Source organism: Ammospiza nelsoni, chromosome 28, assembly GCF_027579445.1.
Source record: "Ammospiza nelsoni isolate bAmmNel1 chromosome 28, bAmmNel1.pri, whole genome shotgun sequence".
Taxonomy (NCBI): Eukaryota; Metazoa; Chordata; class Aves; order Passeriformes; family Passerellidae; genus Ammospiza; species Ammospiza nelsoni.
Window position 1 is genome coordinate 2,924,069 of NC_080660.1, and position 14,158 is coordinate 2,938,226.

General features: G+C 58.7%; 1 protein-coding gene across 1 annotated transcript; it reads right to left on the bottom strand.

Moving 5' to 3' along the window:
- Nucleotides 1-2,056: 2,056 nt before the first annotated feature.
- On the bottom strand, nucleotides 2,057-14,145 carry NES (nestin). The gene is made up of 4 exons (XM_059490072.1): nucleotides 13,314-14,145; nucleotides 11,720-11,844; nucleotides 10,583-10,656; nucleotides 2,057-7,623 (listed from the first exon to the last, which is right to left on the bottom strand). Exons 1-4 carry the CDS (start codon nucleotides 14,133-14,135, stop codon nucleotides 2,057-2,059), a joined length of 6,588 nt encoding a protein of 2,195 aa, XP_059346055.1. The 5' UTR covers nucleotides 14,136-14,145.
- Nucleotides 14,146-14,158: the final 13 nt, after the last annotated feature.

Consider the following 14,158-nt stretch of genomic DNA (forward strand, 5'->3'; position numbering starts at 1 on the left):
GTCACCCTGGGAATGGGGAGAATCCTCCTGGGGTGTCACCCTGGGAATGGGGAGAATCCTCCTGGGGTGTCACCCTGGGAATGGGGGAGAATCCTCCTGGGGTGTCACCCTGGGAATGGGGAGAATCCTCCTGGGGTGTCACCCTGGGAATGGGGGAGAATCCTCCTGGGGTGTCACCCTGGGAATGGGGGAAGCTCCTCCTGGAGGCATTGCCTTGGGGGCTGCATCATCCTGGGGGCTCCATCGCCCTGGGAATGGGGGAACCTTCTCCTGGGGGCATTGCCTTGAGGGCTGAATTGTCCCTGGGGGCTGCATCACCCTGGGAATGGAGGAGCATCCCCCTGGGAGCATTGCTCGGGGGTCTGCAGCACCCTGGGAATGGGGGGAAAACCCTCCTGAGGGCATTGCCCTGGGGGGCTGCATCGTCCTGGGCGCTCCATCACCCTGGAAATGGAGGAACGCCCCACTGAGGGCATCGTCCTGGGGGCTGCAGCACTCTGGGAATGGAAGAGAAACATCTTGGGGCCTGCAGCACTCTGGGAATGGGAGAAGACCCTCCTGGGGCCATTGCCCTGGGGGGCTGCATCTTCCTGGAGGCTCCATCACCCTGGGAATGGGGGAACATCCCCCTTGGGGCATCACCCTGGGAATGGGGGAACATCCCCCTGGGGATTGCATCACCCTGGGAATGGAGGAAAATCCTCGTGGGGGCATCACCCTGGGAATGGGGGGATATGCCCTGGAGGCATTGTCCCGGGGGGCTGCATTGTCCTGGGGGCTGCATCACCCTGGGAATGGGGGAGCATCCCCCTTGGGGTATCACCCTGGGAATGGGGGAACATCCCCGTGGGGATTGCATCAGCCTGGGAATGGGGGAGCATCCTCCTGGGAGCATCACCCTGGGATCTGCACCACCCTGGGAATGGAGCAACATCTCCCGGGGACATTGTCCTGTGGGGGCTGCACCATCCTGGCACTGGAGGAGCATCCTGGGGTGGCAAACAGGTTACAAACCCTGCCCACCCTCTGCCACCCTCCCTCCATCAGCTCCTGGTTGAGCTCCAGCGCCTGCTCAACCATTTCCATAGCCCTGGGGGGCTGCACCACCCCAGGGATGGTGGCCACGAAGCTCCAGGGCTGTGCATTGTCCCAGAGATGGGGCAGCACCATCCCACCCACCCTGCAGCCACGTCCTGCCCCCAGGATCCCCACCAGGGCACCATCCCAGCCCCAACCAGCCTGGAGGTGCCACCCCCCCATCAGTGCCCTGCCCCAGAGTGAGGAGAGCCAGTCCTGAGGGGAGGATGAGGCTTTATTAAATTAATTTTGGGTACATCCAGCGTGGCTCAGCCCCCAGGGTCAGGCTGGGGAGCCTGGGGTGATGTACCCCAAAATGCCGAGTTCCAGGGTGCAGTTTAGGGGTATCCCTAACCTCCAGCTGGCCATCCTGGAGGATTTGGAGAGGCAATCTTGCAGGGAATGAGGAAACACAGAGTTTAAATTAAATACAGCGGAGCAACCCACCCAGAAGGAAACTCAAAATGAAGCAAGGATCCCAGAGCAAACCTGAGAATTTGGGTGGGCTGTGAGGGTGCAACAGAACTTGGTGGTTCTTCACTCTGAGAAAGGGTGCAAAAAATCCACACAAACATGTAAAAAACTCAGGGTCAGCCTGGGGTGATGTAGCCCAAAATGCTGAGTCCGAGGTTGCAGTTTGGGGGAGTCCCTAAGGTCCAGCTGGACATCCTGGAGGAATTGGAGAGGGAATCTTGCAGGGAATGGGGAAACACTGAGTTTAAATTAAATAGCAGGAGGGTTCCTGCAGGCAACCCACGCAGGAGGAAACTCAAAATGAAGCAAGGATCCCAGAGCAAACATGAGAATTTGGGTGGGCTGTGAGACAACAAAGCTTGGTGGTTCTTCACTCTGAAAAAGGGGTGCAAAAAATCCACACAAACACGTGAAAAACCCACGGGGAGACGGGGAAGCATCAGGACAGGGTGGGATGAGGGGGAACAATGGGGTCCTGGCAGGAAGGAGCCACCAGAAGGTTCTGTCACTCGTCCCCCGAGGAGCAGGGCTGCTGCTGGGCTGTGAGGCTCAGGACATCCTCGCCCAGAGCAGGGGACGCGGGGCTCAGCTGCTTCCCCCTGAGGCTGCCATCCCCCAGCTTGGTGGCACTGCCATCCCCCAGCTTGGTGGCACTGCCATCCCCCAGCTTGGTGGCGCTGCCATCCCCAGGGCTGGGTATCTGCGCTGGCACCACCCCCGAGGGCTCCGAGGGGGTTTCCTGTGCCGGGGCCGTGCTGGAGGTGCCGTTCAGCAGCTCCTCGGTGAACTCGGGCAGCTCCTCCGGGCTGGGCGGGCGGCGCAGCCCGTTGTGAGCCCGGAGCTCACCCTCCGGGGCCTCCTGCACCGTGGGCTCCTCCTCGCTGGAGGAGGACAAGGAGGAGCCTTCCTCCTCATCCCGGGACAGCTCGGGGTCTTCCTCTGCATCCCGGGGCAGTTTGGGGTGTTCCGCTGCATCCCGGCAGAACTCGGGGTGTTCCTCTGCATCCCGGGAGAGTTTGGAGCCTTCCTCTGCATCCCAGGGGAGCTCAGAGTCTTCCTCTGCATCCTTGGACAGCTGAGAACCCTCCCGAGCATCCCGGGAGAGTTTGGAGCCTTCTTCTGCATCCCGGGACAGCTCAGAGCCTTCCTCTCCATCCTGGGAGAACTCGGGGTCTTCCTCTGCATCCCTGGGGAGTTTGGGGTGTTCCTCCGCATCCTGGGGGAGCTTGGGGTGTTCCTCTGCATCCCGGGAGAGCTTGGAGCCTTCTTCTGCATCCCGGGGCAGCTCGGGGTGTTTTCCTGCATCCCGGGACAGCTCTGAGCCTTCCTCCTCATCTCGGGACAGCTCGGGACCTTCCTCTGCCTCTTGAGAGAGTTTGGAGTCTTCTTCTGCATCCCAGGGGAGCTCGGGGTGTTCCTCTGCATCCTGTGAGAACTCGGGGTGTTCCTCTGCATCCCGGGAGAGCTGAGAGTGTTCTTCTGCATCCTGGGAGAGCTCGGGGCCTTCCTCTGCATCCCGGGAGAGTTTGGAGCCTTCCTCTGCATCCCAGGGGAGCTCAGAGCCTTCCTCTGCATCCTTGGAGAGTTGAGAACCTTCCCGAGCATCCCGGGAGAGTTTGGAGTCTTCTTCTGCATCCTGGGAGAGCTGAGAGCCTTCTTCTGCATCCTGGGAGAGCTTGGGGTGTTCCTCTGCATCCTGGGACAGATCAGAGCCTTCCTCTGCATCCCGGGACACCTCAGGGTCTTCCTCTGCATGCCGGGAGAGTTCAGGGCGTTCTCCTCCATCCCAGGACAGCTCTCTCGTGCCAGGACCCTGCCCAGCCTCTGCCACCCTCTCGCCCATCAGCTCCTGGTTGAACTCCAGCGCCTGCTCAACGATTTCCAGAATCCCCGAGGCTTCCATGATCTCCACGGGCAGCTCGGCTGTGTCAGGGATGTCTGGGGTCACCTCTGGAGAACCTCCCTGCCCCAGGCTCCCACTGCCCAGGGCTCCCTCCTCCTCCGTGCCTGGCTGCTCTTCCAGGGGCTGCTCTGCTCCATCAGGCCCTGCCTGGGCCTGGAGCTCTGCTCTGGCCTTGCTTGGGTCATGGGGAGCCGTGCTGGGCTCATCCTCATCCTCATCTTCCTCCTCCTCCTGCCCTGCCAGCCCCGGGGTCCTGGCATCCCCCTCCAGCTCAGCTGTGCTGCGGAGCTCCTCATGTGGATCTTCTGGGTGCTCTGGTCCCTGCCACGCTGTGGCACCCTGGGCTGGCTCACCAGAACCTCCTGATGATGGTCCCACCACCCCACGGCAGTTTGGATCTTCTTCTGGGCCTTCCTCCAGCTCAGCAGTGCCCTCCTCATCCTCTGGCACCTCAGGTTCCTCAGTGGGCACCTCCATACCATCATCTAGATCAGCAGCCAGATCTTCTGGGTGCTCTTCTGCAGAGCCTGTGGCACCCTGGGCTGGCTCACCAGAACCTCCTGATGATGGTTCCACCACCCCCACGGAGCTGGGGTCTTCTTCTGGGCCTTCCTCCAGCTCAGCTGTGCTGCGGAGCTCCTCATGTGGATCTTCTGGGTGCTCTGGTCCCTGCCACGCTGTGGCACCCTGGGCTGGCTCACCAGAACCTCCTGATGATGGTCCCACCACCCCAAAGCAGCTGGGGTCTTCTTCTGGGCCTTCCTCCAGCTCAGCAGTGCCCTCCTCATCCTCTGGCACCTCAGGTTCCTCAGTGGGCACCTCCATACCATCATCTAGATCAGCAGCCAGATCTTCTGGGTGCTCTTCTGCAGAGCCTGTGGCACCCTGGGCTGGCTCACCAGAACCTCCTGATGATGGTTCCACCACCCCCACGGAGCTGGGGTCTTCTTCTGGGCCTTCCTCCAGCTCAGCTGTGCTGCGGAGCTCCTCATGTGGATCTTCTGGGTTCTCTGGTCCCTGCCACACTGTGGCACCCTGGGCTGACTCACCAGAACCTCCTGATGATGGTCCCACCACCCCAAAGCAGCTGGGGTCTTCTTCTGGGCCTTCCTCCAGCTCAGCAGTGCCCTCCTCATCCTCGGGCACCTCAGTGGGCACCTCCATACCCTCATCTGCTCCTGCAGCCAGCACCTCCAGGTGCTCTGTGCCCTCCTCTGGCCCTGCAGATGCTTCCCCAGGAGCCCCCAGACCATCTTGGCCGCCTTCAGCTGCGTCCACTTGAATTTCTTCAAAGTCCTCGGGGATCTCGGCTTCCTCTGAGCTGGACACCTCTTGGCTGGGAGCAGAGACCATGAAATAGCCTTCCTCTTCTTCAGCCTCCTCTTCTGGCACGCTGGCAGTTGGTGGCTGGTCCCTCCCTTGGCCCTGCTGGGCTGTGGCACACACGGGAGCTGTGCCCGTGGTGTCCTTGCCCTCTGGAGGGTCTGGGCTGGGTGTGCCCATCAGCATCTCCTCCTGGTAGAGGTGCAGGGGGGTGCTGTCGGGCAGGGTGTCCTCCAGCTCCACCCTCCTGCCCGTGCCCACTGCCAGCTCTGGGGTTCTTGGGGTCTCCTCCAGTGCCCCCTCACCTGGCACCTGCCCAGGTGCCACCAGCCCTGAGCTCTCCAATTCTGGGGCCTCTGTGTCTCTGGGGGTCTCCTCCAGTGCCCACTCAGCACTGGCACCTGGCACTTGCCCCAGTGCCACCAGCTCTGCCAGCTCTGGATCTCTGGTGGCTTCCTCCAATGCCCACTCGCTGTTCTCACCTGGCACCTGCCCTGGTGCCACCAGCTCTGAGCTCTCCAGCTCTGCCAGCTCTGTGTCTCTGGGGGTCTCCTCTAATGCCCACTCAGTGCTGGCACCTGGCACCTGCCCCAGCTCCCCTGGAGCCTCTGCCAGCTCCTGGCTGTGCCCAGGGGCACCAGGAGGGGTTGGCACAGGCTGTGCCACGCTGCCCAGCTGTGCCAGCTCAGCCTGTGCCAGCGCCTGCTGCTGCCTCATCTCCTGCCTCCTGGCATCTCCTTCGTCATCCTCCTGGGCCTCCTCCAGCTCTGCTGGCCCTGTGCCACCTCTCTGCTCCCTTTCCAGCCTTCCTGCACTGCTCAGCGTGCCACCTGCCCAGGCTGGCTGTCCTGGTCCCTCAGTGTCCCCTGCTGTCACCTCCCAGGGCTCTTGGGCACTGCCATGGTCACCCTCCTGTGCCCAGGGCTCCTCTCCCGGCTCCAGCTCCTCCTGTTCCTCCTCCTCTCCTTCCTGCAGCTCCTCAGGCTCCTCTGGGGCTCTGCTGTCCCCCTCCAGGGTCTCACCTGCCTCTCCAGCCCCATGGTCTTCTCCTGCCCCATGGTCTTCTCCTATCTTGGAGCCTTCTCCTTCCCCAAGATCTTCTCCTGCCCCAAGAAATTCTGCCCCAAGATCTTCTCCTGCCTCAGAGCCTTCTCCTATCTTGGAGCCTTCTCCTTCCCCAAGATCTTCTCCTGCCCCAAGAAATTCTGCCCCAAGATCTTCTCCTGCCTCAGAGCATTCTCCTATCTTGGAGCCTTCTCCTGCCCCAAGATCTTCTCCCGCCCCATGCTCTTCTCCTGGCTTGCAGTCTTCTCGTGCCTCATGGTCTCCTGCCCCAAGAACTTCTGCCTCAGAGCCTTCTCCTGCCCCAAGATCTTCTGCCCCAATAACTTCTCCTGCCCCATGGACTTCTCCTGCCCCAAAATCTTCTCCTGTCCCAGAGTCTTCTCCTGCCTCAAGATATTCTGCCCCAAGATCTTCTCCTGCCTCATGGTCTCCTGCCCCAAGATCTTCTCCTGCTCCACGGTCTTCTCCTGCCATGGGGTCCTGTCCCACCCCGTGATCCTCCTCTCCCAGCACCTCCCTGCTGGCCTCTCCCTTTTCCCCCTCCCCATCTCCCCCTCTGCCTGTCCCCTCCCCTGCCCCAGCATCTCCTCCAGCTCCCGTGGGAGGCTCCTCTGCTGGGATGGCCTCAGGGGCACCTGAGGGCTCCTGCTCCGGGCACAGCTCCTGCTCCCTTCCCTGCTCTGCAGCCAGGTCCACCTCACACCTGGGCATTTTGTGCTGCTCAGCCCTTTCCTGCCCTGCATCAGCAAAGTCCTGCTCCAGGTGACCTTCTGTGGGCAGAGCCAGGTGGCTTTGAACGAGGACAGCACCAGCAGCTTCCACTTCTCTGTGGGGACATTTCTCCTCTTGCACATCTGTTCCTTCCTGCTGGACATCTCCCTTCTCCTCCTCCTCATCCTCGGAGGGGTGTGAAGGCTCTGTGCTGGGGGTTTGTGTCCTTTGCTCCTCTGGCTTTTCCCAGCTGCTCTCTGTCTGCCCAGGCAGATCCTCATCCCCTTCCTGGGCCTCCATTTCTGCATCCCTTGGGCTCAGCACAGCAGGGACCTCTTCCTCTTCCTCTTCTTCCTCTTCCTCCCATGCTCCCAGATCTTCCTGGCTCCCCAAGGGAGGGTCCACGCTTGGTGGGGATGGAGCTGTGTCCTGCAGGGTGCTGCTCTCCTTAGCCAGCCCCTGGAGCATCACCTCCCCAACCTTCTCCTCATCCTCAGATCCCTCCTGCCCTTCCCCAGGCCCCTCTGGCACAGCCTTGGTGGGGAAAACAGGGCTGGGAGCACGGACATCCCACGTGGAGCTGGCTGTGGGCTCCTCTTGGGGCTGAGCATCATCTCCCATCTCCTTGAGGGCGTCCTCCAGTGCCTCGCTGACCAGCTGGGCCGGGTACTGCAGCCTGTGGGCATCTCCCAGGGGCTGCAGGCTGGCACTGCCACTGTCCCCAGAGGCTCTGGGCAGGGCACACTCCATCCCTGGGCTCATTGCTGCCTCATCTCCTCCTGGCCAGGCTGGACCTTCCACCCCAGAGCTCTCCTGCTCGGGGGAGAGGGCAAGGGAGGCTCTGCCTGCCTGGGGTGGGCTGGGTGTGAGAGCCCCCAGCCCCCTCACCCTGCTGGTGGCACTGCCATGGAGGGCTGGGGTGATTTCCTGGAGCTCCCTGGTGCTTTGGGGTGTCAGGGTGGCACTTTGGGGGTGTTTGGTCACCCTGGGGAAGGGGGTGCAGGGCAGCACCCGCCTGGCCTCGGGGCTCGCTGGCGATGCTTTGCTGCCGCTCAGCTCCAGTTTGAGATCTGAAAAGAGCAAGGAGGAACCGTGAGCCTCTCCCAGCCCTGCCCTGGCTCCCTCTCAATGCCCCCTCTCCTATTTTTAACCAGCTCCTTCTTGGAAAGTGGGAAATTCCTCCCTCCCGATGCTGCTGCTCCCGGGGGATTCGTGCCCAGCTGTCGCAGACATCTTTTATGAAAAATCCTGTCCTTAGGATTTTTTCTCCTGAGAAGCTGGGAGGCCTCAGGAACAAAATGTAAACAGTGATTATCTGCTGCTGTGGAATGCAACAGGTGCATCTGTGATTAGCCCATGTTGATTGTTTCTAATTAATGGCCAATCACAGTCAGCTAGCTCAGACTCTCTGTCCCAGCCACAAACCTTTGTTATCATTCTTTCTTTTCCTATTCTTAGCCAGCCTGCTGATGAAATCCTTTCTTCTATTCTTTTAGTATAGTTTTAATATGAAATATATAATAAAATAATAAATCAAGCCCTCTGAAACATGGAGTCAGATCCTCATCTCTTCCCTCATCCCCTATGAACTCCATCACACCCAGCTGCAGCCACAAGTGTGCAGGTGACAAAGCTTTCCTTGGGATTTTCATTTTTTTTTTTGTTTGGTTTGTTTTGAGGAAAAAGGAAATGCTCAGCTTGTTAGCACAGCCCTCCGTCCTGTGCTGCCCTTCCCATGAAAGGAAGGGAATTAAAAACGAGGCAAAGGAGCAGATAAGGCTGGTGAAGGAGCAGATAAGGCTTATCTGGGCTGTGAGCCCCGTGCCAAGAGCCCCCCGGACGCTGTTCACACCTTCCTATCGCTGCCAGGAAAATGCAGGGAAATGTGTCCGAATCCACATTTAAACACATTTAAACTCTCCCCAGGAAAATGCAGGGAAATGTGTCTGAATCCACATTTAAACACATTTAAACTCCCCCCAGGAAAATGCAGGGAAATGTGTCTGAATCCACATTTAAACACATTTAAACTCTCCCCAGGAAAATGCAGGGAAATGTGTCTGAATCCACATTTAAACACATTTAAACTCCCCCCAGGAAAATGCAGGGAAATGTGTCTGAATCCACATTTAAACACATTTAAACTCCCCCCAGGAAAATGCAGGGAAATGTGTCCGAATCCACATTTAAACACATTTAAACTCCCCCCAGGAAAATGCAGGGAAATGTGTCTGAATCCACATTTAAACACATTTAAACTCCCCCCAGGAAAATGCAGGGAAATGTGTCTGAATCCACATTTAAACACATTTAAACTCCCCCCAGGAAAATGCAGGGAAATGTGTCCGAATCCACATTTAAAAATATCTAACCTCTCCAGGAAAATGTGTCTGAATCCACATTTAAACACATCTAACCTCCCCAGGAACATGTGGCTAAATCCACATTTAAACACATGCAAACTTCCCCAGGAAAATGTGTCTAAATCCACATTTAAACACATGTAACCTCCCCCAGGAAAATGTGTCCAAATTCACATTTAACCTCTCCAGGAAAATGCAGGGAAATGTGTCTGAATCCACGTTTAAACACATCTAACCCCCACCAGGAAAATGTGTCCAAATTCACATTTAAACCCCCCAGGAAAATGCAGGGAAATGTGTCTAAATCCACATTTACACACATTTGAACCCCTCCCCAGGAAAATGTGTGTAAATCCACATCTAACCCTCCCCAAGAAAATGTGTCTGAATCCACATTTAAATGCATTTAAACCTCCCCAGAAAAACGCAGGGAAATGTGCCTAAATTCACATTTAAACACATTTAAGCCCCCCAGGAAAAGGTGCCTAAATCCACATTTAAACACATCTGACCCCCACCAGGAAAAATTGTCTGAATCCACATTTAAACCCATTTAACTCCCCAGGAAAAGGTGCCTAAATCCACATTTAAACCCATTTAACCCTTCAGGAAAAGGCGCCTAAATCCACATTTAAACCCATTTAACCCCCCCAGGAAAAGGCGCCTAAATCCACATTTAAACCCAATTTAACTCCCCAGGAGAAGGTGCCTAAATCCAAATTTAAAGACATCCGACCCCCATCAGGAAAATTTGTCTGAATCCACATTTAAACACATTTAACTCCCCCAGGAAAAGGTGCCTAAATCCACATTTAAACCCATTTAACCCTTCAGGAAAAGGCGCCTAAATCCACATTTAAACCCATTTAACCTTTCAGGAAAAGGTGCCTAAATCCACATTTAAACCCATTTAACTCCCCAGGAGAAGGTGCCTGAATCCACATTTAAACACATCTGACCCCCACCAGGAAAAATTGTCTGAATCCACATTTAAACTCATTTAATTCCCCAGAAAAAGGTGCCTAAATCCACATTTAAACCCATTTAAGCCCCCTCAGGAAAAGGTGCCTAAATCCACATTTGAACCCATTTAACCCTTCAGGAGAAGGTGCCTAAATCCACATTTAAACCCATTAACCCCCCCCCCCCCCAGGAAAATTTGTCTAAATCCACATTTAAATCCATTTAACCCTTCAGGAAAAGGTGCCTAAATCCACATTTAAACCCATTTAACCCCCCAAGGAAAAGGTGCCTAAATCCATATTTAAACCCATTTATGCCCTCCAGGAAAAGGTGTCTAAATCCACATTTAAACACATCTGACCCCCACCAGGAAAAATTGTCTGAATCCACATTTAAACCCATTTAACTCCCCCAGGAAAAGGTGCCTAAATCCACATTTAAACCCATTTAACCCTTCAGGAAAAGGTGCCTAAATCCACATTTAAACCCATTTAACCCTTCAGGAAAAGGTGCCTAAATCCATATTTAAACCCATTTATGCCCTCCAGGAAAAGGTGCCTAAATCCACATTTAAACCCATTTAACCCTTCAGGAAAAGGTGCCTAAATCCACATTTAAACCCATTTAAGCCTTCAGGAAAAGGTGCCTAAATCCACATTTAAACCCATTTAACCCCCCAGGGGTGGCACCGGGGGTCCCTTACCTCTCAGCCCGTTTGTCACCCTGAATTCCCCGGCGGGCACCTGCAGGCGGCTGCTCTCGGCTTCCAGCAGCGTCCTGGGGGAGAGCAGAGGGGCTGGGGGTGCTGCAGGGGGGTCCCTGGGCACCCCGGCGTGGGGAAACTGAGGCACGGCTGCCTGTGATGCTATGGACACAGGGCGGGTAAACTGAGGCACGGCTGGTTCCGCTGCTCTGGGCACAGAGGGCATCAGGGTGGGTAAACTGAGGCACGGCTGCCTGTGCTGTTCTGGACAGTGTCAGGGTGGGTAAACTGAGGCACAGCTGCTTCTGCTGCTATGGACACAGGGGGCATCAGGGTGGGTAAACTGAGGCATGGCTGCCTGTGCTGCTCTGGTGCTCTGAACACAGGGTGTGAGGGTGGGTAAACTGAGGCACGGCCGGATGTGCTTCTATGGACACAGGGCATCAGGGTGGGTAAACTGAGGCACGGGAGTTGTGCTGCTCTGGACACAGGGCAGGTAAACTGAGGCACGGGTGCTTGAGGTGCTCTGGACACAGGGCGGGTAAACTGAGGCACGGCTGGTTCTGCTGGACACAGGGCAGGTAAACTGAGGCACGGCCGGTTCCGCTGCTATGACCCAGGTTATCAGGACAGGTAAACTGAGGCACGGCTGCATGTGCTGCTCTGGACACAGGGCAGGTAAACTGAGGCACGGCTGCTTCTGCTGGACACAGAGTGGGGAAACTGAGGCACGGCTGGTTCTGCTGCTCTGGACAGTGTCAGGGCAGGTAAACTGAGGCATGGCTGGTTCTGCTGCTCTGGACACAGGGTGGGGAAACTGAGGCACGGCTGGATGTGCTGCTCTGGACACAGGGCGGGTAAACTGAGGCACGGCCGGTTCCGCCGCCCTGGCACGGCTCGCTGCGGAGCCCGAAGGAGCCCCCCTGGCTGCCGTGCCCCCTGCCCTCCCCCCGCGGCCCGGATTAGTGTCCCCGCACGGTGACATCACGCTCGGCCGCGCAGGGCCAGCCCCATTCTCATGCTAATCGTGCCCACGGCCCCTCTGTGCGGGGCCATCTGGAAGGAAGGGCCGCTCGGGGGGCACGGGGCCGTCCCTGCGGTGCCACCTGTGCCCACCTGTGCCCAGCCGGGGCTCACCTGTAGGTCGCCACTTCCAGGCTCAGGGACATCTTGAGGTGCATCAGCTGCTGCCTGTCCTCCAGCACCCGCGCGATCTGCACCCGCAGGCTCTGCTGCTCCTGCTCCAGGGCCTCCATGGCCAGCTGTGGGCACCACAGGGGGGTCAGGGGGCGGTCAGGGTCACCCCCAGCCCTGGCGGAGCCCCCCTGGTCCCTGCGGGGTTCGGGATCCCCGCAGGATGCTCAGGGATGAGCCCGGAGCTCAATTTAGCACCGGGGGCTGAGGATGGGGGAGAAGAGCAGGGGATGGGATGAGGGAGGAAAGGCCGGGCTGATCGGGAAAGAAACAACTCCATGGCTCTGCTGCTCCTGCTCCAGGGCCTCCGTGGCCAGCTGTGGCACCACAGGGGGGGTCAGGGTCACCCCCAGCCCTGCCTGAGTCCCCCTGAGCCCTGCGGGATTCGGGATCCCCGCAGGATGCTCAAGGATGAGCCTGGAGTTCATTTTAGCACCGGGGGCTGCGGATGGGGGAGAAAAGGGAGGAAAGGCTGGGCTGATTCATGGCCAGGTGGAAAAGAAACAACTTCATGGGCAGCTGCAGGCACCACAGGGGGGGTCACGGTCACCCCCGGCCCTTCCTGACCTCCACCGGTCCCCGCGGGGTTCGGGATCCCCGCAGGATGCTCAGCGATGAGCCCGGAGCTCATTTTAGCACCAGGGGCTGAGGATGAGGGAAATGAGCAGGGCTGAAAGGGGACTGGAAGAGGGAGGAAAGGCCGGGCTGATTCACAGCGAGGGAAAGAACCAACTCCATGGGCACGGTCACCCCCAGCCCTGGCCGAACCCCGCGGACCTGGGCAGGGCTTGGTGGCTCCGCTGATCCCCGCAGGATGCTCAGGGATGAGCCCCGGAGCTCATTTTAGCCCCGGGGGCTGAGGATGAGGGACATGAGCAGGGCTGAAAGGGGACGGGAAGAGGGAGGAAAGGCCGGGCTGATTCACAGCCAGCGTGGGAAAGAAATAACTTTCATTAGAGCAGCGGAGGCGGCGGCATCCTCTGCCCCGGGACACCCAGGGCTGCTCCCAGCAGCTGGAACAAAGGGAGACCCTTCCCCGGGCGGTGGTGACGCCGCTCCCGGTATTTCCAGCCCGTTCCGCCTCCTCCTCCCTGCGCTGAATGGCTTTTGCAGCTGTCGGGTCGCAGCTGCAGCGAACTCGGAGGGAGTTTTTGGGAGTTTGTCCTTCCCGCACACCGGGGGCTGCGGCTGCCCCGGGATCCGCACCCCGAACGCGGGCAGGGGGCTGGGGGAGCCCCCGGTGGCTGCTGCTGCTCCGCTGCAGTTTGGTGACCCCGGGTCTCTGTTGTCCCCAGGGACAGAGATGTCCCCAAGCCGCTCTGAGATGTCCCCGAGCCGCTTTGCTCTTCCTCCTGCCCTCCCCAGCTTCCTCTGAGCTCATCCAGGGCTGCCTCTCTCCCTTCCCTGGGGCTTGCTCGCTCTGTTCGCCTCCCCCCCATCCATCTCTCGCATCTCTTTGCTCAGGGTCGTGCCCTGTGTGCCCACCCAGCACCCCCAGCCCCTCCGCTGTCCCCTCCCCTGGGGATTTTTCACTCGCCTGGAACTTTTCCGCCTCCCCGCGCTGCTCCTGCCACTGCCGCGCCAGGCTCTCCTCCAGCATCTCCTTGCGAGCTTTGAGCCCCGCCAGGTCCTTCTCCAGGTGCTGCAGCTGCAGCTGGCTCTGCTGGTTGTCCTCCACCGCCTTCCACAGGTTCTCCTTGGCCTGGCACAGGGAACCTTCCAGCTGAGCCACCTCTGCCTTGTAGGTCTCCACCGCCCCTTTCCAGATCTCCGAGAGCCTCTTGGAGTAATCCTCCACCTCCACGGGCTGCAGGGCCACGGGGGCACAGCGGAAACTCTCCAGGCTGTGCGAGAAAGTGGCGATCTCCTGGTCCAGCCCCGCTTTCTCCTCCTCGTGCACCTCCAGCAGGGCTTCCACCTCCTTCTCCAGCTGCGCGGCTCTCTCCTTGAGCCAGATCTGCGCTCTCCTCTCCTCCTCCAGCTCCTTCCTGCTCAAGGACAGCTCCTTCTTGGCTGCTTCTCGGGCTGCCTGCTCCTTCTGGCACCTGCTTCTCACCTGCTGCACCTCCTCGTAGAGGTTGTCCCTGGCCAGCTCGGCCGTGCATTTGTCCCTGAAGGCGACATCCAGCGCATCCCGCAGCGCTCGCAGCTCCTCCTCGTACTTGGCCCTCCACGATTCCCCCGCCCGGCCGCTCTTGCTGCTCTGGATTTCAGCTCGCAGCGCCTCGTTCTCCTCCTCCAGGAACTTCACGCGGGCCAGGTAGGCCTCCAGGCGCTTGTTGAGGTCCCACATCTGCAGCGATTCCTCTCCCAGGGCTCTGGGCCCCGCCAAACTCTCCGTGCTCAGCATGGCCATCATGGGAGGATGAGGAGGGGAGAAGC

Coding starts and splice junctions, on each gene's coding strand:
- NES (XM_059490072.1), bottom strand. CDS start 14,135: ATGATGGCCATGCTGAGCACGGAGAGTTTGGCGGGGCCCAGAGCCCTG. Junction 11,845..13,313: donor GGGAGGCGGAAAAGTTCCAG/GCGAGTGAAAAA, acceptor TGGTGCCCACAG/CTGGCCATGGAGGCCCTGGA. Junction 7,624..10,582: donor GGTGACAAACGGGCTGAGAG/GTAAGGGACCCC, acceptor TGCTCTTTTCAG/ATCTCAAACTGGAGCTGAGC.